We start from the raw sequence: 23,013 nt of genomic DNA, 5'->3' as shown, positions 1-23,013 counted from the left end.
TGGAAGACGAAACTAAAAATCTAGGGAAGATATGAGGGAGAGGAACAGGGCTGCGAACGCCATGCAGCTACCTTGTCGACTCCAAATCATGCTGAATGGAAAATCAAAGCTCACTATCGTGACCCGCAACTCTTGGATCTGCACACAAGGTGCAGGGAGTAATGAGAGTACGCCAACTCAGTAAGTAATAAAAGTAAAAGCAGCTGAGCAGTAAGAAAACAGAGAATTCCACGTCGCTACACTATAGCAAAACAGTATATTTCCAAAACAGTATAGAAATCAATTAACTCGTAAAAACATACTCAGTTTCAGTAAAAGCCTTTTCTTTAAAACATCTTTCAATAGTTTCAAACAAGTGATGAAATCAGTAGGTAAAAATGATAGAAAACGGAAACAGCCCATCAAGCAAGACATGTACCATAAACCGCCCCTCGGGCAAAATATCAACAGGATCAGCCCCTCGGGCTACCTCACAATCACTCATAATCAGCCCCTCGGGCAACAACATTTTCAAGATTATCCCCCCGAGCAGCATCACATCACACACACTGGGTACCCGCGCTCACTGGGGGTGTTCAGACTCCGGAGGGGCTCCTACAGCCCAATCGCTATCACAAGCTATCTCGTGGCATAATAAATCTGGCCCTCGGCCTATCATATATCACAAATTAGTACAACATGCTGCGGCGCGCAGCCCGATCCCATGATATCCTCACCACACAGGCCCTCGGCCTCACTCACTCAGAAACCTCTCAAGCCACTCGGGCTAACAGTAAAACAGGGGCTCGGTCCAAAATATCATTTATAGAATTAAAACGGGGTAAATAGAACCGAGTTATGAAATCAGTAAAACATAGTAGGGCTGAGTGTAAATATTAAACCAAAAACAGTGAGGAAACAGTAATAAAAAGCCCCTAAGGGTCCAAACAGTCGGCACGAGGCCCAAACATGACATTCAACCCCAAACACAGTAATATTTTCCAAAATACAATAATATCAAACAGTTTTCAATCAAATACGCGACTTAATAGTCGAACGGGATGGACCAAGTCACAATTCCCAACGGTGCACGACCTCACACTCGTCACCTAGCATGTGCGTCACCTCAAGATAGTGAAACGATGTGAAATCCGGGGTTCCATACCCTCAGGACAACATTTACAATCATTACTTACCTCAAACCGGTCCACACTCTAGCCCGCGATGCCTTTATCTCTCGAATCGGCCTCAACTCGCGCCAAATCTACCCAAAATCAGGATCATAACATCAAAATAGGCTAAAGGAACAAAGCCCACGCGAAAATAATCAAATTACATCAAAATCCCGAAATTGGCCAAACCCGACCCCCCGGGCCCACATCTCGGAATTTGATAAAAATCACTTCACTAGAATCCTTATCCTCCCACAAGTTTATACATATCAAGAACATTAAAATCGGACCTCAAATGGCCCCTCAAATCCCCAATGAAAACTCTCCAATTTCAAGCCCTAATTCTCCAATTTTAACCCTTAACTTCCAATAATTTCATGCCTAACCAATTATAAATCACCATAGAATCGAGTATTGAGTTCAAAAATCTTACCTCCAAGCGTTACCCCTTGAATCCCTCTTCAAATCCTCTCAAAAATCTCTAAACCCGTCTAAAAAATGGAGGAAATAAGCTGAAAATCGCGAAGATGGCCTTTTATACTTTCTGCCCAGGCATTTCCGTACCTGCGAACAAATTAACGCACCTGCGGACCGCACCTATGGTCAACTTAACCACATCTGTGGTTTTTCATTAAGATCCCCAGATGCCGCACCTGTGACCCAGGTCTCCGCAGATGTGGTCCAAACCTCGCTCCTGCGTTCCTTGCCGCTTCTACGGCTCGCACCTGCGGTCCCCAATCCGCAAGTGCGGTTATGACAGGAACAGCAGCTGAAGCTGCTCAACTCCAATTCCAAACTTTCCGACAACCTTCCGAATTTATCCCGAGGCCCCCGGGACCTCAACCAAAAATACGAACAAGTCATAAACCACTATTCAAACTTATACCAACCCTCGGAACACTCAAAACATCGCAAACACCAAATCACCCTCGGATTCAAGCCTAAGGATTCCAAAACTTCCGAATTCCGCAAACGATCAAAAAGCCTATCAAACCTCATCTGAATGACCTGAAATTTTGCGCACACATCACATATGACACAACGGACCTACTCCAATTTCTAGAATTTCATTATGACCCCGATATCAAAATTTCCACTACCAACCGGAAAACGCCAAAATTCCACTTTCGCCAATCCAAGCCAAAATCTACCACGGACCTCCAAAATACATTCCGATTTGGACCTCAAATTAAGGTCGGATTCCAAAACCTATAGTATATACAGGCTCGGGGGTGAATGGGTAATCGGATTTTGGTCCGAATTTCGGGTTTGGACCAAGCGGGCTCGTGGTCGATTTTTGACTTTTTAGGGAAAACAAAAGGGGAAATATATTTTCATGCATTGGAATTAGTTTATTTAGCAATTAGTAACGTTATTAAGTAAATTGTGACTAGATACAAGCGAATTGGTAGTGGAATTAAGAGGTAAAGCGGTAGTTGAGGCTTGATTGTGCTTGTGGCATTGAGGTAAGTGTTTGGTCTAACCTTAGCTTGAGGGAATAGGAGTTGGAGTCTTATTTGCTATGTGTTACTTGTTGAGTACGACGTATAGGTGTGGTGACGAGTACCTATACGTTGGTGTCAAGCATGCCCGTGAGTCATACTATGATTGTTGTGACTCCGTTATGTATTATCCATGCTTAATATGATATTATTAGTGTTGAACAAGGCTTCTGGAAGTATTCTTCGTAATTGAACATTGTAGAGTATTGGCTCAAGTTGTATATTGAGTTGTGAAGTACTTGTGGAAAAGAGAAGAGGTTATGAAATTGTTTCCCTTGCCGGGATGTTATTGTTCATGATATTGTTTCCCTTGCCGGGATATTGTTGTTATACTATTGTTCCCTTGCTGGGATACTATTGTAATTTTATTGATTCCCTTGCCTAAATTGCTTGTGATTGTTGCTTGGGTAAGGATGAGTGTAAAAGCACAAAGGGTGATGCCGTGCGTGATATTTGTGAGTGAGTGTTAATGCATGAAGGCTAATGCCGTGCCGATATTGTAAATGTAAAAGCACGAAGGGTGATGTCGTGCCATGATATGAGTGATAATGCACGAAAGATAATGCCGTGCCATGACTATGTGAGGTAAAAGCACGAAGGGTGATGCGGTGCCGAATATATTGATTCTTATGGTGAGAACGAGAGTAAAAGCACGAAGGGTGATGCCGTGCACTTGTTATTGATCTCCTTATCCCTGCTTTTAGTTGAATTTTGGTGTTCCTTATGCTTCTTTACTGAAATTCTGTTTGTACTTGAAATTTCCCACAGCATGTTTCCCCTTCCCATCTTTACTGTTAGTTTCTGTCGTTCTTATTTGCTGTATATGATATAACTGCACAGGTTTATTTGGTAGTCTTGTCCTAGCCTCGTCACTACTTCGTCAGGGTTAGGCTAGACACTTACCAGCACATGGGGTCGGTTGTGCTGATACTACACTCTGCACTATGTGCAAATCCCGGTGCTGTAGCTTTTGGACCACAGTGAGGTTGCTGCCTTCAGTCTAGTAGCGGAGACCCGAGGTATTCCTGCAGACGTCCGCAGGCCTTGGCGTCCCCTTCTATCTTTCCATTCTGTTCTTTTATGTACTTCAGATACAGATCTGTATTTTCGTTCAGACCGCTGTTTGTAGTATTCGTAGATAGTCTGTGACATTGTGACACCATATTCTAGGTAGAGTTGTATTTTGGATTTTTGTATAAGTGTTTGGTTAAACTATTAGCTTTCGCCTTCCGCATTCTATTTATTATGATTATTCCGTTGTTGATCACCTGTTAAATTCGTAAATGTTAAAAAGGTTAAAGGAAGAGGGTAATAAAATCTGTAATACTCGGCTTGCCTAGCTTTCACAAGTAGGCGCCATCACGACTCCCAAGGGTGGGAAATCCGGGTCGTGACAAGTTGGTATCAGAGCTCTAGGTTGCTTAGGTCTCACAATTCACGGACAAGCTTAGTAGAGTCTGAGGGATCGGTACAGAGACGTCTGTATTTATCCCCCAGAGGCTACAGAGTTAGGAAAAACTTCACATCTATTCTTTCTTGTCGTGCGACTTGATTTCTCAATGCTAATTGAACTTCCACTCTGTTCTTTCGTAGATGCTGAGAACACGTACCACTTCATCAGCTGACCAGCAGCCCAAGCCCCCAGTAGCAGCTCCTGTGAGGGGCAGAGGACAAGGCCATGCTAGGGCCCGAGGCAGAGGCAGAGCTCAGCCCAGAGCTCGAGCAGCAACACCAGCGGAGGAGCCTTAGGTTGAGTTTGACGATGAGGTTCCATCCCAGACAGTTCCAGCAGGACCAGCTCAGGTCCCAGAGGGGTTCATCGCCACCCCAGTACTCCAGGATGCTCTGGTCCGACTAGTGGGCCTTATAGAGAGTGTCGCCTAGGCAGGCTTGCTTCTTGTAGCACCAGCCGTCTCTCAGGCTGGAGGAGGGGCCCAAACTCCTGCTACTCGTACTCCGGAGCAGATGGCTCCCCAGTTTCAGACTCCAGCAGCTCAGCCAGTTGGGGTAGTTCAGCCGGGTGCTGTGGCACAGACTGGTGAGGGGCCAGCTATGTCTGCTGATGCCTTGTGGAGGTTGGACAGGTTCACCAAGCTATTTACTACTACTTTTGGTAGTACATCTTCTGAGGATCCCCAGGATTATTTGGACAGCTGTCATGAGGTCCTACGGAACATGGGGATAGTGGAGACCAATGGGACCGACTTTGCTGCTTTTCGTCTATCAGGGCCGCCAAGACTTGGTGGAGAGATTATTGCTTGGCTAGACTAGCTGGGTCACCGGCTTTGACTTGGGATCAGTTCTCTCAACTATTTTCTGGAGAAGTTTCTTCCTATCACTCACAGGGAGAACTATTGGAGGCAGTTTGAGCGTCTCCAGCAGGGTTCTATGACTGTCACTCAGTACGAGACCAGATTTATTGACTTGGCCCGTCATGCTCTTTTTATACTTACCACTAAGGGGGAGAGAGTGAGGAGGTTCATTGAGGGACTCGTTCAACCTATTCGATTGCAAATGGCTAAGGAGACGGGGAGCAAGATTTCTTTTCAGGATGCAGCCAATGTGGCCAGGAGAGCTGAGATGGTTCTATCACAGGGGAGTGGTCAGCGGTCTGACAAGAGGCCTCGTCATTCGGGCAGGTTCAGTGGTTCCTCATCTGGAGGCAGAGATTCTTTTGGTAGGGGACATCCTTCCAGACCGTTTCATTCAGCACTACAGGCTTCTCACGGTCTCCAGGTGGCCGTGGTTCTCACATGCAGTATTCTGATCAGCTGCTCTACAGTGTACCGCCAGCTCCTATCAGTGCACCTCTGCTACAGGGTTTTCAGAGTGGTTATTCAGGCCGTTAGGGTCAGCTGTCTCAGCAGCCGAGGGCTTGTTATACTTGTGGCGACACGAGGCATATTGCTAGATGTTGCCCTCGAGCACCGAGCAGCTCTCAGCATCAAGGTTCTCGTGCCATGGTTCAGGCACCGAGTGTTCCACCGCCCGCTCAGCCAGCTAGAGGTGGAGGTAGAGGTGCTAGAGGTGGAGGTAGAGGTGCTAGAGGTGGAGGTCAGGCCGCTAGAGGTGGAGGCCAGCTTGCAGGAGGCCGACCCAAAGATGTAGTTCAGAGTGGTGGGGCCCAGCCCCGATGTTACGTTCTTCCAGCCAGGCCTGAGGCTGAGGCCTCCGATGCAGTTATCATAGGTATTGTTCTGGTTTGTAGTAGAGATGTTTCGGTTCTATTTGATCAAGGATCCACATACTCCTATGCGTCATCTTATTTTGCACCATACTTGGTCATGCCTAGTAATTCCTTGAGTTCTCCTGTATATGTGTCTACACCGGTAGGTGATTCTATTATGGTAGATCGTGTCCATCGCTCATGTATAGTGGTGATTGGGGGTCTTGAGACCCGAGTAGATCTGTTACTTTTGGATATGGTTGATTTTGATGTCATATTGGGCATGGACTGGTTATCACCTTACCATGCTATCTTGGACTGTCATGCCAAGACTGTGACCTTAGCCTTGCCGGGTTTACCTCGTTTAGAGTGGAGAGGGACTCCTGGTCATTCTACCCATAGGGTTATCTCATATATGAAGGCTCGGCGTATGGTTGATAAGGGATGTTTGGCCTATTTGGCGTACGTTCGTGATTCTAGTGTCGAGGTTCGTTCTATGGATTCTGTGCCTATTGTCGGTGAGTTTCCTGAGGTATTTACTTCACACCTGTCGGGTATGCCACCCGACAGGGATATTGACTTCTGAATTGATTTGGCTCCGGGCACTCAGCCCATTTCTATTCCACCATATCGTATGGCCCCGCCTGAGTTGAAAGAATTAAAGGAGCAGTTGCAAGACTTGCTTGATAAAGGCTTTATTAGACCTAGTGTCTCATCTTGGGTTACGCCGGTGTTGTTTGTTAAGAAGAAGGACGGATCGATGAGGATGTATATAGATTATCGGCAGTTGAACAAGGTCACCATCAAGAACAAGTACCCATTGCCGAGGGTTGATGATTTGTTTGACCAGCTTCAGGGTGCCCAAGTGTTTTCTAAGATCGCCTTGAGATCTGGCTACCATCAGTTGAGGATTAGGGCATCCGATGTCCCTAAGGCAGCTTTCCGCACTCGGTACGAGCATTATGAGTTCTTGGTGATGTCATTCGGGTTGACAAATGCCCTAGCAGCTTTCATGGATTTGATGAACCGAGTGTTCAGGCCTTATCTGGATTCCTTCGTGATTGTCTTCGAGCAGCATCTTGGAGTCGTTCTTCAGACTCTGAGGGACAGTCAGTTGTATGCCAAGTTTTCGAAGTGTGAGTTTTGGTTGAGTTCAGTTGCATTCTGGGGCCATGTTGTATCAGCAGAGGGTATTCAGGTGGATCCAAAGAAGATAGAGGCAGCCAAGAACTGGCCTCGACCCACATCAGCTACAGAGATCCGGAGTTTCTTGGGTTTGGCGGGTTATTACCGTCGGTTTGTGAGGGTGTTTTGATCGGGTCCAACCCTGCACCACTACAAAGTGGCAAGAGCGAACGATGCAGCTTTTACCCGAGAAGGTCAGGATCGAATCCACAGAGAGCTAGATTTGGGAATTGGATTCCTATCTAAACTAGCAATGTGTAATGCTCTTAATTACGCTTCCAATCATAATTGTTCGTTTTTTTTACTTCTAATATTATACTACTGAGATGCTAAATTAAACTAAGAATAATTGCTCGATAGGTTTTCTAAATAGGTAACGAGGCACTAGGGAAGTACTTTCCCCTAGGTGAATACTTGACGGGTTCTAAATTCTAAGGCAAAGTTGTTATGTTTGGGATCGCGATATAGCCAATGCACGACACTACTCACTCTATACCTCTCGGTAGCTTGAGTGACTTTTCCCTAATTGACTATCTCAAGACCAATTGGGTGTCGAGATTATGCAAGCGATGTAGGCTCAAGTCGGGTATTACTATCTCTAGGTTTAACCCTTTAATTGGGGCTATCAATCTCTTGAGTACGCCCCAATTCCTTGTTGGACTGATTACCTAGACTCAAGCTCTCTTTCTCAAGAAAAGCCCAAGTCAAATAGGCACAAATTAGTGTTTGCAACCACTAAACCAACATAGAAAATACAAATCAGTCCAAATATCAACCACCCATAAACATTTAAGCCTTAAAAAACAAGACCCATCAAATACCCATACTAGGGTTGAGCCATAACCCTAGCTAATGGGTCTAGCTGCTCATAATAATGGAAGAAAATAGATAATTGATGAAGAATAACCCATATAATATGTTTACAAGCTAAGAATTAAAGATTCAATGATAAACCCACTATAAAATTACTCAAAATAGTCTAAAAACGTCGTTCACGTGCTCAGCTAAAAGTTTGATACCCTAAAAATCTGAAAAAGAACTATTTATACAAGGCCGAATTTTCTAGACAAAAATACCCCTGCGGAGGTACCGCGGAAAATGCATCGCGGACGCGGTGAGGCTTTTTAGCTTGACTTTTGAGTCTCTGAATCTGGCCACCGCGGACAGTAGAAAATGCACCGCGGCCGCGGTGGCTTCATTGTAGTCCGCACAAAATGGATTGCCACCGCAATGGCTTCCAACTTCCAAATTTCCAACTCTCTGAATCTCTTTCCACGGACCGCATAAAACGGATTGCAGCCGCGGTGAGGCTACTGCGGTCCACACTAAATGGATTACGGTCGCAGTGCTTGAGCTTCCAACATCTGCACCTCTCTGAATCTCCTCACCGCGGACTGCACTAAATGGATTGCGGCCGCGGTGGGTCTGTTGCAGCTGTGCTTTGACTTGTTTCTTGGTACTTGTGCAGGTTTCACTCCTTTTTGAGCTGGTTTTTGACCTCTTGTCACTTTCTTGACCAAACCCTACAAACAAGTACAACATGTAAGCCTTTTGGACTATTTGTATACATTTTTTATTCAAAACTCAAGTAAAAAGGAGTGTAAAATGAACTAGAATCCCTAGTTATCAACTCCCCCAAACATAAGCTTTTGCTTGTCCTCAAGCAAACAAAATAAGTCCCACCTCCTTAAGAATACAACCAAGAAAATTCAGCTGACCTAAAGTGACCTCATCTAGCATCAATTGGGACTATCAATTGCCCTCAATTCAAATGCATCATTAACAACATTCAACCTTTTAAACACCATGGTTTTAGTGCGACACAAGAGCATCAAGGATTGACTCAACTCATCAAAGAAACTCTTTCTATTACTTTGGTCATTGTGGAACCCAAAGTCATACTCCTCAACTCTGCATAAGCAAACCTCACTTTTAGGTTGTAGCACTCAGAACAAGGATTGTGGAAAACACTCATATCTCTCAAAGAAAGGTCATAAGTCCGTCTCTAAGTACCATAAGTTTGCCCCTTATGTGAGTCACCACTAATGTAAGCTTCATTTAACTGAATATCATATAGGGCTTTTGTGGAGATATAGTGAAGGCTTTTGGTTCAGGGTAGGAAGTATTTGGTCTAAGTAGGTTCCATCTTCCCTCAAGCAATTCATTTACTTTATTTTGGCACACATTCTCTTGACTTTTTAAGTCATTTACTTCTTTCTTAGGGGTTAGAGGGACACACTGTCACTCTTTCTTGTTAATTTCATACCTTTTTCTATTTCTAAGCTTTCCACGCCTTTCATCACTTTACTTTTATTGAATCCCTTTCTTCGCTTTTGTACCTTTTACCACTTTGTTGCATTCCTCGTCTCTTCCCCCAAACTTATGCTTTTGCCATGTGCTAAGAAAAGATTGGGTGCCAAGAGAGGGTCTTTTTAGAATGGGTAAAGGCTTGTATCATTGTTTTTTGAAGGAAAAAAGGCTATGGCTCAAAGGGGTCGACTAAGGACATTATCATTGGTAGGCTGTGGATGTTTTCAAGATATCATTCGGATCAAGGAGAGCCTATAATCACTTCTCAAGTCAAACTACACTTAGGATTTCGCCTAGACAAACATTCAGAGCAAGTTCTAGACTCAATGGCACGTGACTTGGACTTGCAATTCAAATTCTCACCACACAAGCTATAGGTTTGCTAAAGAGACATAGTCGAGGGCCCACAACGACATTAGCTAAGATTTGAGCAACACACATGGTCCCGAAAAACCACTTGATGATTGTCGGCCAACACAAGAGTCTCAAGGTCACAACTATCACCATCCTATACACACCAATTTGTTTTTGACCATAAGATCAAAGGCAAATGTGTTAGGCCCAAGTGAAGCTTTTCCTGAGGCACTATTACTCACTAGCTACTAAAAAGAAAAAGAAAACAGACTCAAACCCTTAAGAAGGTTGTCATGCCATCCATCATCAGGAAGAGCCACCCGGTTCACACAAATTCCACCTTTGGAAAGAACCGTGGCATTAAGAAAACCAATGGCTTATTGCACGCAAAATTCAAAATAAGAAGCTACAAAAATGAAGGAAGAAGCTATGAAAGAAAATGCGGAAAGTAAAATGAATATGTACAATAGGGGATTTAGACGAATATACATAAGAGGGAATGAATATATACATCAGAAAGTAACTTTATATACAGACCAAAGTTGCAAAGTACGAAAAGTGAAATAAACTGGTAAAATTATGTACATACCAAAAGTGAAAATCAAAGCATAACAAAACGAAATTAGTGTCATATTTACAACCCTGTATCATCAAAATAGGGCTACCCCCTCAAATGAAAGCTAGCATTGTCCTCAATGCTAACTAACCAAAAATAGCTCAAACAAAAAAATAGAGAGTAAAGAAAACTCCCTATTGGTCTTGGGTCTGCACGGGATCATGTGCCTAGTCCCTGGGTCCTCTGACTGCTCGGGAACCTGTGACTGGATCCCTATAACCTGTGTTTGCACTGGGACCTGGGCCTGTACTGGGACCTGGGGCTGGCTATAGGAACCTTCCTGAGGCTCCGCCAACTCAATCATTGCGTCATTAGTATGGGGAATCACCCTTCTCCTCTTTGGCGCCCTCTGTAAATCCTGCTCCTGCTCAGACTGGACTGCTAGGGTCGGGTCATGCAATAGCAGCTCCAATGGCAAGTGATCAAAAGCCTTCATTTTCTCCACTTCGACCCTCAACTCTTTCACAGACTCCTTTGATGCTCTAGTCTTTCTCAGCTTCTTTGTTTCCTTCGCCAGCTCCTTCAGTGCTTTCCCATGAGACCTACAACCTCCAATATCAATTGTTGGTTCTCCAGGAGCTTCTTCTGGTTGTCCAGATGCTCCTTGAGAGTATCCTCCACTAACTGTGGAACCTATGGCTGAAGGGGTACAGACTGGGCTGCCACCGAGGTAGAAAGAAAGACAGCTTAGAAGTAGCTGCCTGCATCCAGTTGTTGATACTGGCAAGGGTCTGGCTCAAACGGTGGGCAGTCAATGGGTAGGCTGAAAATGAAGGGATATCTGGNCACGGAATGTTCCTTCGTGCATTAATAATCAAAACATGGCACGGGATGTTCCTTCGTGCATTAATAATCAAAACATGGCACGGGATGTTCCTTCGTGCATTAATAATCAAAACATGGCACAGAATGTTCCTACGTGCATTAATAATCAACTCCCCCAAAGGGATCTCATCCTTTTGCAACTCAACTTCATCACTCAAAATTTCTTTTTGTTTGGAGGCATTCACATCACCGCCTCGTCCACTTCTTGTAGTTACCGCCATTGCATAGATTGTGAGATTTGGCCTAGCTGAACCTCCAAGTTTCTGATTGAAGTATTGTGGGATGCCAACTAAGCATCGGAGTCAGCATTCCTTTTCATCATCTATTCAAACATCATTTCAATTCTCCCCATGTCATTGTTGGATGAACTAGGACCTTGGGATGGGAATGGGGGTGGATTGTTCGGTTGTTGATACATTGGGGGCCTTTGAAAGCCTTGCCCCCAATTTCCCTGATTGTTATTGTTCCAACCACCCTGATTGTTGTTTCCACCCCAGTTGTTGTTGTTGCTGCTCCAGTTACCCTGATTGTTCTGATTATTGTTCTGGTTGCCCCAATTTGGATTTTGGTTGTTGTTCCCCCAGTTATGTTCCCTTGTTGTTGATTTCCCCAATTGCCTTGGGATCTCCATTGTTGTTATTGGTTGGAAGAATTGCCCCTTTGTCCTTGATAGTTGTTCACGTATTGCACTTCTTCATTTTTGCTCATCATAACCATCATCTTGGAACCCACCACTGTCTTGGTCATATTGATCCGAACTCCCTTGGTTCTGTTGGCCTCTTTGTCTTCTTTTGTTCACTAGCATATTGACACCCTCCATAGCATTTACTTGTCGAGGAGCTTGAACCTGTTGTAATTGTGCCTTTGCTAACTGGTTCATTGTTGTTGTAAGTTCTGCTATTGCATGTCCATGATCATGAAGCTCCTTGTGCAAGTGAATGACCGTGGGGTCACCTTGTGGCACATTTGCTCTACTTTGCCAAGCGGAAGAAGTGTCCGCCATCTCATCCAATATCTCACACGCTTGATCATATGGTGTGTTCATGAAGTTGCCCCCGACGAGTTGGTTCACTATGCACTGGTTAGTGGTGTTAATGCCCTGGTAGAAAGTCTGTTGTATCATTGCCTCAGTCATATCATTGTTGGGACACTCCTTTACCATAGTCCAGTACCTCTCCCAAATTTCATGCAATGGTTCGTTGGGCTCCTATTTGAAAGCTAAGATTTCATCCCTCAAAGTTGCCATGTCCCTCGGCGAGAAAAATTTTGCAATGAATTTGTTCGACAACTCATCCCATGTATGGATGGAGTGGTTGGGGAGTCTCTCCAGCTAATCTAGTGCATTCCCTCGAAGAGAGAAAGGGAATAGTCTCAACTGCAAGGCATCCTCGGACACGCACATTTGCTTGCTCCCCTAACATGTATCAATAAAACCCTTAAAGTGCTTGTAAGCGTTCTGATCGGGAGCACCTGTGAAATACCCTCGCTGCTCCAACAAGGTCAGCATCACATTGGTAACTTGAAAATTTTCCGCCCGGATCTGGGGTGGGACAATTGCACTAGCATATCCTTGGTTGGGAAGCACCCGAGGGGCCACTCTTGGAGGTGGTGGGGGAGGGTCTGGAACATTATCATTGGCATTGGCCTGGCGGCCTCTCCTTTGTCCTTGAGGTACAAGAGGCACCTCATCTTCACCGATGTCATCAACCTCCTCCCCCGGAACCACGTTACCAAGAGGGTCATTGTTGTTGTTTGCTGCCATATTGTACCTGAATTGGCATCACACACAAGTTAGTATCACAGAAGGAAAGAAAAACAATAAACAAAACTATTTAGATAGATAGCCAAAATCGTTAGCTCCCCGGCAACGGCGCCAAAAAGTGATCGGGTCCAACCCTGCACCACTACAAAGTGGCAAGAGCGGTCGATGCAGCTTTTACCCGAGAAGGTCGGGATCGAATCCACAGGGAGCTAGATTTGGGAATTGGATTCCTATCTAAACTAGAAATGCGTAATGCTCTTAATTACGCTTCCAATCCACTACTCACTCTATGCCTCTCGGTAGCTTGAGTGACTTTGCCCTAATTGACTTCCTCAAGACCAATTGGGTGTCAAGATTATGCAAGCAATGTAGGCTCAAGTCGGGTATTACTATCTCTAGGTTTAACCCTTTAATTGGGGCTATCAATCTCTTGAGTACGCCCCAATTCCTTGTTGGACTGATTACCTAGACTCAAGCTCTCTTTCTCAAGAAAAGCCCAAGTCAAATAGGCACAAATTAGTGTTTGCAACCACTAATCCAATATAGAAAACACAAATCAGTCCAAATATCAACCACCCATAAACATTTAAGCCTTAAAACATAAGACCCATCAAATACCCACACTAGCGTTAAGCCACAACCCTAGCTAATGGGTCTAGCTGCTCATGATAGTGGAAGAAAATAGATAATTAGATGAAGAATAACCCATATAATATGTTTACAAGCTAAGAATTAAATATTCAATGATAAACCCACTATAAAATTACTCAAAATTGTCTAAAAATGCCATTCACGTGCTAAGCTAAAAGTTAGATACCCTAAAAATCTGAAAAAGAACTATTTATACAAGGCCAAATTTTCTGGACAAAAATACCCCTACGGAGGTACCGCGGGCCACGGAAAATGCACCGCGGCCACAGTGAGGCTTTTTAGCTTGACTTTTGAGTCTCTGAATCTGGCCACCTGTGACCGTGGAAAATGCACCGCGGCCGCGGTGGCTTCACTGAGGTCCGCACAAAATGGATTGCGTCCGCAGTGGCTTCCAACTTCCAAATTTCCAACTCTCTGAATCTCTTCTCCGCTGACCGCATGAACCGGATTGCGGTCGCAGTGAGGCTACTACGGTCCGCACTAAATGGATTGCGGCCGCTATGCTTGAGCTTCCAACATCTGCACCTCTCTGAATCTCCTCACCGCGGGCTGGACTAAATGGATTGCGGCCGCGGTGGGTCTATTGCAGCTGTGCTTTGACTTGTTCTTGGTACTTGTGCAGGTTTCACTCCTTTTTGAGCTGGTTTTTGACTTCTAGTCACTTTCTTGACCAAACCCTGCAAACAAGTACAACATGTAAACCTTTTGGACTATTTGTATACATTTTTTAATCAAAACTCAAGTAAAAAGGAGTGTAAAAAAATGAACTAGAATCCCTAGTTATCAGTTTTCATCTATAGCAGCCCCGATGACTAGGTTGACCCAGAAGGGTGCCCAGTTCAGGTGGTCGGACGAGTGTGAGGCGAGCTTTCAGAAGCTCAAGACAGCTTTGACTACGGCGCCGATGTTGGTATTGCCCACAGGTTCAGGGCTATATTCAGTGTATTGTGACGCATCTCGTATTGGACTTGGTGCGTCGTTAATGCAGAATGGCAAGGTTATTGCATATGCCTCGTGGCAGTTGAAGATTCACGAGAACAGTTATCCAATTCATAATTTGGAGCTAGCAGCCATTGTTCACGCGCTGAAGATTTGGAGGCGTTATTTACATGGGTTATTGTTGATAGGCTGACCAAGTCAGCGCATTTCATTCCTGTGGCGGATTCCTATTCTTCTGAGCGGTTGGCAGAGATTTATATCCGGGAGATCGTTCGTCTTCATGGTGTGCCCGTGTCCATTATTTCTGATCGGGGTACACAGTTTACCTCGCATTTTTGGAGGGCAGTACAGCGTGAGTTGGGTACGCGGGTCGAGTTGAGCACAGCATTTCATCCTTAAATGGACAGACAGTCCGAGCGTACTATTCAGATTTTGGAGGATATGCTCCGAGCATTTGTTATTGATTTTGGAGGTTCTTGGGATCAATTCTTGCCACTAGCGGAGTTTGCCTACAACAACAGCTACCAGTCGAGCATTCAGATGGCTCCTTATGAGGCTTTATATGGTAGGCGGTATCGGTCGCCAGTTCGGTGGTCTGAGCCGGGAGAGGCTCGATTGTTGGGTACGGATCTAGTTCAGGATGCCTTGGACAAGGTTATGATCATTTGGGATAGGCTTCGTACAGCTCAGTCCAGGCAAAAGATTTATGCCGACCGTAAGGTTCGTGATGTGGCATTCATGGTTGGCGAGCGGGTGTTGCTTCGGGTGTCGCCTATGAAGGGCGTGGTGAGATTTGGGAAGAAGGGCAAGCTAAGCACTAGGTTCATTGGTCCTTTTGAGATTCTTGATCGAGTGGGAGAGGTGGCTTACAGACTTGCGTTGCCGCCGAGTTTATCAGCTGTGCATCTAGTGTTCCATGTGTCTATGCTTCGGAAGTATCACGACGATCCATCCCACGTGTTAGACTTCAGCAATGTCCAGTAAGACAAGGACTTGTCCTATGAGGAGGAGTCGGTAGCTATTCTAGACCGGCAAGTTCGTCAGTTGAGATCGAAGAGTTTTCCTTCGGTTCGTGTTCAGTAGAGGGGTCAGCCTGCTGAGGCAGCGACCTGGGAGTCTGAGTTTGATATGCGGAGCCGATATCCCCATCTTTTCTCCGACTCAGGTACTTTTCTTATGCCCGTTCGAGGACGAACGGTTGTTTTAGAGGTGGAGAATGTGATGACCCAAAAGGTCATCACTCGTTTTGAAAGTAAATTCTGTGTTTCGAGGCCTTAAAAACCTCTTTTGTCTCACCTCGATTTGCGTGCGTAGTCCGGGCGCGTTTCCGGAAAGCTCTTATGTGAAATCTAAGTAAAATAAGGAAATTGTCCTCTAAAATTGATTAAAGTTGACTTTGGTCAACATTTTTGGTAAACGGGCCCGGACCCGTGATCCGACGGTCTCGTAGGGTCCGTAGTGAAATATGGGACTTGGGCGTATGCCAGAATCGAATTCCGAGGTCCCCAGACTGAGAAATAAATTTTTGAAAGAAATGGTTTAACTGAAATTATAAGAGTTTTTAGAAATTTAAAGATGTTTGAATTTGATGGTATCAAGCCCGTATTTTGGTTCCGGAGCCCGGTACAGGTCTTATATAATAATTAAGTTGAATCTGTGAAGTTTGGTACGAATCGGAGTTCGTTTGGTATAAAACGGACCTATAGTTGAGAAAATAGTAATTTCAATGTTCTTGAGTGATCTCATGTTTGAGGTTGAATTCACAGTGGTCGATGTTATTTTGATGATTTGTTCGCACAAGCAAGTCCGTATGATATTTTTGGACTTGCGTGCATGTTTGGTTTGGAGCCCTGAGGGCTCGGGTGAGTTTTGAATAGGCCACGGAGTGAATTTAGACTTAGAAAATAACTGTTGCAGGTTCAGAGAAGTTGCAGGTCTCTGAACCAGGCTTCGCGGTCCGCAGTGAATCTTCGCGACCGTGGTGGGGTCTTTGCGATCGCGGTGGGATTTTTCGCGATCACCGGTGGGCAAGGTCATATCTTTGCGGCCGCGCTCGATACTTCGCGGTCCGCGGTAGAACTCCACGGTCGCGGTCCTTTTTATGCGGTCAGCGGTAAGGGTCTGAGAGGGGTATATATAAACGAGACTTTTCAGCCATTTTTCATTTTTCAAAACCCTAAAACATAAGAGGCAATTTTTCAAGACACTCGTTCTTCCCCAAACACAAGTAAGTGATTTTAACTCATTTCTTTCACTCCTTAACTTCTTTTTACAAGATTTCATCCTAGAATCTAGGGTTTTCATGGTGGAATTGGGAATTTTGGGTAGAACTTAGGAATATCAAAATTTGGGGATTTGGACCTCAAATTGAGGTCGGATTCCAAAACCAATAGTATATTCGGGCTCGGGGGTGAATGCGTAATCGCATTATGGTCCGAATTTCAGGTTTGGACCAAGCGGGCCTGTGGTCGATTTTTGACTTTTTGGGGAAAACAAAAGGGGAAATCTATTTTCATGCATTGGAATTAGTTTATTTAGTAATTAGCAACGTTATTAAGTAAATTGTGACTAGATACAAGTGAATTGGTGGTGTAACCAAGAGGTAAAGCGGTAGTTGAGGCTTGATTGTGTTCGTGGCATTGAGGTAAGTGTTTGGTATAACCTTAGCTTGAGGGAATAGGAGTCGGAGTATTATTTTCTATGTGTTACTTGTTGAGTACGACGTATAGATGTGGTGACGAGTACCTATACGTTGGTGTCAAGCATGCCTGTGAGTCTTATACTATGATTGTTGTGACTCCTTTATGTATTATCCATGCTTAATATGATGTTATTAATGTTGAACAAGGCTTCTGGAAGTATTCTTGGTAATTGAACATTGTAGAGCATTGGCTCAAGTTGTAAATTGAGTTGTGAAGTAATTGTGGAAAAGAGAAGAGGTTATGATATTGTTTCCCTTGCCGGGATGTTATTGTTCATGATATTGTTTCCCTTGCCGGGATATTGTTGTTATACTGTTGTTCGCTTGCCGGGATTCTATTGTGATTTTATTGATTCCCTTGCCCGAATTGCTTGTGATTGTTGCTTGGGTAAGGATGAGTGTAAAAGCGCGAAGGGTGATGCCGTGCGTGATATTTGTGAGTGAGTGTTAATGCACGAAGGGTGGTGCCGTGCCGATATTGTAAATGTAAAAGCACAAAGGGTGATGTCGTGCCATGATATGAGTGATAAGGCACGAAGGATAATGTCGTGCCATGATTATGTGAGGTAAAAGCACGAAGGGTGATGTCGTGCCGAATATATTGATTCTTATGGTAAGAACGAGAGTAAAAGCACGAAGGGTGATGTCGTGCACTTGTTATTAATCTCCTTATTCTTTCTTATAGTTGAATTTTGGTGTTCCTTATGCTTCTTTACTGAAATTATGTTTGTACTTGAAATTTCCCGCATATGTTTCCCCTTCCCATCTTTAACTGTTAGTTTCTGTCGCGATTATTTATTGTATATGATATAACTGCGTAGGTTTATTTGGTAGTCTTGTCCTAGACTCGTCACTACTTCGCCGAGGTTAGGCTCGACACTTACCAGCACATGGGGTCGGTTGTGCTGATACTACACTCTACACTGTGTGCAGATCCCGGTGCTGTAGCTTTTGGACCACAGTGAGGTTGCTGCCTTCAGTCTAGTGGTGGAGACCCGAGGTTGTCCTGCAGACGTCCACAGGCCTTGGCATCCCCTTCTATCTTTCCATTCTGTTCTTTTATGTACTTCAGAGACAGATCTGTATTTTCGTTCAGACCGCTGTTTGTAGTATTCGTAGACAGTCCGTGACATTGTGACACCATATTTTTGGTAGAGTTGTATTTTGGATTTTTGTGTAAGTATTTGGTTAAACTATTAGCTTTCGCCTTCCGCATTCTATTTATTATGATTATTCCGCTGTTGATCACCTGTTAAATTCGTAAATGTTAAAAAGGTTAAAGGAAGAGGGTAATAAAATCTATAATACTTGGCTTGCCTAGCTTTCACGAGTAGGCTCCATCACGACTCTCGAGGGTGGAAAATCCGGGTCGTGACATATGGTTACAGGGGAACTGCAAGACTTTTATTTGGAAGACTTTGTCTTATGGCATACGATCTAGAGGAGACATTGTGTTAATTGTTGCATTAAGTGGCATTGCATCTCTTTTGTTACCAGGTGGTAGAACAGCTCATTCGAGATTTGCAATTCCTCTCAATCCAACTGAAGATTCAACATGCTATATAAAGCAAGGTAGTCCTCTAGCAAATTTGATTATAAAGGCAAAGTTGATTATTTGGGATGAGGCACCGATGATGCATAAATATTATTTTGAAGCTCTTGATCAAACTCTTAGAGATATTCTTAGATTTAAAGACACATCCAGTGTTGATAAACCTTTTAGAGGTAAAATAGTTGTTCTTTGTGGTGACTTTAGACAAATTTTGCTTGTTATTGCAAAAGGATCTAGGCAAGATATTGTTAACGCTACTCTTAATTCTTCTTATTTGTGGACCCACTGTGAAGTCTTAAATCTAACAATGAATATGAGGTTGCAAAGAGATCAGTTAGATGCACATTTGGATGAGTTAAGAAATTTTTCCTAATGGATTTTGGCAATCGGTGATGGAAGGATTGGGAGTTCCATTGATGGCATTGAGAAGGTCCAAATCCCTGATGATCTTCTCATAAGTAATTGTAATGATCCAACATCGGCAATTGTTGAAAGTACATATCCAGATTTCTTTAGCCATTCCAGTGACATAGATTACTTCCAACAAAGAGCAATTCTTGCTCCGACTCTTGATATGGTAGAATAAATCAATGAATATATGGTTTCACTCAATCATAGTCGTGAGAAGACATATTTGAGTTCTGATACCGTTTGTATGTCTGATCATTCTTTTTCAGCTTTGGAGCACGTACATACACCAGAATTCCTAAGTAGTATTAAATGTTCTAGAATTCCATCACTCGATCACTTTGAAGGTTGGCGTTCCTGTGATGTTACTGAGAAATATAGACCAGTCATCAGAATTGTGTAATGGCACGAGGTTGATCATCACAAGACTTGGAGATCGAATTATTGAAGCCAAGGTTTTATCTGGTAATTTGGCTGGACAAAAAGTTTTTATCCCGAGAATAACATTGACACCGTCAGATGCAAGAATACCTTTTAAGTTCCAGGAAAGACATTCTCCAATTGTTGTATCTTTTGCCATGACAATTAATAAAAGTCAAGGCCATTCATTGTCTCACGTGGGGCTATTTTTGAAGAAGCCAGTATTTACTCATGGACAACTGTATGTTGCTCTTTCACGCGTGACAAGTAGAAATGGTTGAAGATTTTAGTTTATGATGATGATGGCCAAATAACGAATGAAGCTAAAAATATGGTGTATAAAGAAGTTTTCCGTAATTTAGTTTGAGATGAAGCTAGAGATGGTGGTATCATCAAGATTTATAAAATACATGTCCTAAATGCTAGAGATGTGGAATCATCAGGTATTCACAATTTGCTTTTCCAATAAATATAAAGAGAGATGACTATAAGTTTTAACTCATCATTCACTGTTGTATTGGCAGGGGCGAGAAGAATTTAGTAATGTAAGTATAATATGTTTCACCAACAAGATGCAAAGCCAAGTTAACAAAAGTTGTTGTAGACATGTAATTTTTGACCCTCCCCAAGATTTTATATACTTTAGCATTTAAATATTTAGTTTAGGCCTAATATCACTATGTCACGACCCGGATTTCCCACCCTCGGGAGTCGTGATGGCGCTTACTATTAGGAGCTAGGCAAGCCAATTATTAATTACCTCTTTTAGCAAACATCAACAATATAACAAAACGAAGCGTTTAATAATATAAGCAGAAGTCTCAAATGTAAATAACTGAAAGAAATGCGAAAATTCCAACACAAAACTCTACCCAAGATTGGTGTCACCATACTCACGAACTTCTAAGATTTACTAAATACAATACACTGAAAGAAGTCATAATCTGTTTGTTTCGGTGCAAGGGATAACAAAGGCCTGCGGACGTCAGCAAGGCTACCTCGGTGTCTCCGGACTGAAGGTCTACTCCCAATCTACTACTGCTGTCCAAAAGCTGCTCCGGCACCGTGATCTGTGCAAAAAGATGCACAGAGTGTAGCATCAGCACAACCGACCCCATGTGCTGGTAAGTGCCTGGCCTAACCCCGGCGAAGTAGTGACGAGGCTAGACCGGACTACCAAACAAACCTGTGCAGTTCAATATAATATGTATGCAAGATAAAGGTATACAGAAATCAACCAATCAAGAGGGAGGGAAGCATGATGTAGGGGCTGTAACAGTTCAGGTATAAAATCAATAAATAAGGAATGAAACAGTACAACTACAATATCAACGAGAGTAGAAAATCAACAGTTGCACGGCACTATCCTTCGTGCTTTTATCGCTCGTCCTCACCCAAACAACAATCATATAAAGTGCACGGCATCAACCTTCGTGCTTTTCCTCACATAAACACTCATATCATGGCACATAATGACCCTTCGTGTATTAGTAATCAAATCAGGGCACGGAATGTTCCTTCGTGCATTAATAATCAAAACATGGCACGGAATGTTCCTTCATGCATTAATAATCAAAACATGGCACGGAATGTTCCTTCGTGCATTAATAGTCAAAACATGGCACGGAATGTCCCTTCGTGCATTAATAATCAAAACATGGCACGGAATGTTCCTTAGTGCATTAATAATCAAAACATGACACAGAATGTTCCTTTGTGAATTAATAATCAAAACATAGCACGGAATGTTCCTTCGTGCATTAATAATCAAAACATGGCACGGAATGTTCCTTCGTGCATGAATAATCAAAACATGGCACTGAATTCCTTCGTGCATTAATATTAATGTCATGGCACGGAATATTCCTTCGTGCATTAGTTTTCATATTACAATCGTGCACGGCATCACCCTTCGTGCTTTATTGCTCGTCCTCACCCAAACAACAATCACAAATAATGGGGTGAGGGAATAGACAAACAAAATAGAAATCCCGGCAAGGGAACAATAACAATAATTTTCAATATCCCGGCAAGGGAACAATAAAAATAATTTCAATATCCCGGCAAGGGAACAATAACAATAATTTCAATATCCCGGCAAGGGAGAAAAGTCTACTAAACAGTAAAACATCCCGGCAAGGGAATAACCAATAACTCATTAGCTTTCTTTCATTTCTTACTTCACATCTCACTTTATCACTTGAGCCAATGCTCCCAAGAATTTTACAATTCATAATTTCCTTCTCATACTCTTTCATCACATAGGAATCATCAACTAAGCATGGAAAAGCACAACAGGATAAGAATAAACACAACATAAGGACTCACGGTCATGATAGACACCAGTGTATAGATACTCGTCACCATGCCTATCGTACTCGACAATTAGCAAGTAGCAAACAAGACTCGACTCCTATTCCCTCAAGCTAAGGTTAAACCAAACACTTACCTCAACTTCCACAGCTAAATCAATACACAACGACCGCCTTCCCTCTCGAATTCGGCTCCAACTCAATCAAATCTATGAAATAACGACTTTACAACATTAATATAAGCTAAACAAATCAAACCCAATGCCTAAATATAGTTTTCTAAGCTTTCTTCCCAAAAATTCCAAAAATCGACCCCGGGCCCGCTTGGTCGAAACACGAGGTTCGGACCAAATTTATATCATCCTTTCCCCCACGAGCCCGAATATACAATTTGTTTTCACATTCGACCCCAAAACGAGGTCTAAATCAAAGAAAATCGAAAAGCCCTAACTCTACCCAATTCCCCCAATTTCAACCCTAGATTACATGTTTTAGGCCTAGGATTTCAATGGATGATGATAGAAAGTGGAGAAAACAAGTTAGATAATACTTACCCAAGAAGATTTGGTGAAGAATCGCTCTACAAGTCACCTAGGGGCTGTGGAGAAGAAGAGCTCGTGTGAATTTTTGAATAAAACCCGTCACTGTTCTGTTTTTAGGCTTTTAAATTAACTGGGCAAAAATGCCCTATGCGTTCGCGACACAGGGGTCGCGTTCGCGAAGCAGGGGGAACTGGAAGCATCGCGTTCGCGAGAGGGGGGGATGCGAACGCGTAGGGTAAAATACTGGGGTCCAGGGAATTGGCCTATGCGAACGCGATAGGGGATACGCGAACGCATTGAATGAAAGACTGGAACTACGCGAACGCGTGAAGGCCTTGCGAACGCGAAGTGGAAGTTGCTGGGCTCCTGATTATGGCTTACGCGATCGCGATGGTGGTGACGCGAACGCGAAGGAGAAAAACACTGAAGCTATGCGAACGCGAGGGTGGAGTGCGAACGCGAAGAAGGAATTCAATGTGCACCAACAGCAGATTTTTTTACAATTTTCCTAACTCCAAAACCATCCCGAACACCTCCGAAAACACTCCCGGGCCCTCGGGGCTCCTAACCACTCACACACACTAACTCAACAACATCCTACGAACTTACCCGTGCGA

At 43.5% G+C, this 23,013-nt stretch overlaps 1 protein-coding gene across 1 annotated transcript; it reads left to right on the top strand.

The window, feature by feature from the left end:
- The first annotated feature begins 18,426 nt into the window (after positions 1-18,426).
- Positions 18,427-19,823, top strand: LOC109242397. Its single transcript, XM_019409261.1, has 4 exons — positions 18,427-18,451; positions 18,660-19,032; positions 19,114-19,291; positions 19,470-19,823. The coding sequence occupies exons 1-4, from the start codon at positions 18,427-18,429 to the stop codon at positions 19,821-19,823; spliced, it is 930 nt and encodes a 309-aa protein (XP_019264806.1).
- Positions 19,824-23,013: the final 3,190 nt, after the last annotated feature.

Source organism: Nicotiana attenuata, unplaced genomic scaffold (genome assembly GCF_001879085.1).
Source record: "Nicotiana attenuata strain UT unplaced genomic scaffold, NIATTr2, whole genome shotgun sequence".
NCBI lineage: Eukaryota > Viridiplantae > Streptophyta > Magnoliopsida > Solanales > Solanaceae > Nicotiana > Nicotiana attenuata.
This window is presented reverse-complemented; position numbering and strand designations above follow the sequence as displayed.

Excerpts from the sequence above, each read along its gene's own strand:
- LOC109242397 (XM_019409261.1), top strand. The coding sequence starts at position 18,427 with ATGTTAAAAAGGTTAAAGGAAGAGG. Across the intron at positions 18,452-18,659 it reads AAAAAGGTTAAAGGAAGAGG|GTGGTAGAACAGCTCATTCG; the intron begins GTAATAAAATCT and ends TTTTGTTACCAG. Across the intron at positions 19,033-19,113 it reads AATCTAACAATGAATATGAG|GATTGGGAGTTCCATTGATG; the intron begins GTTGCAAAGAGA and ends CGGTGATGGAAG.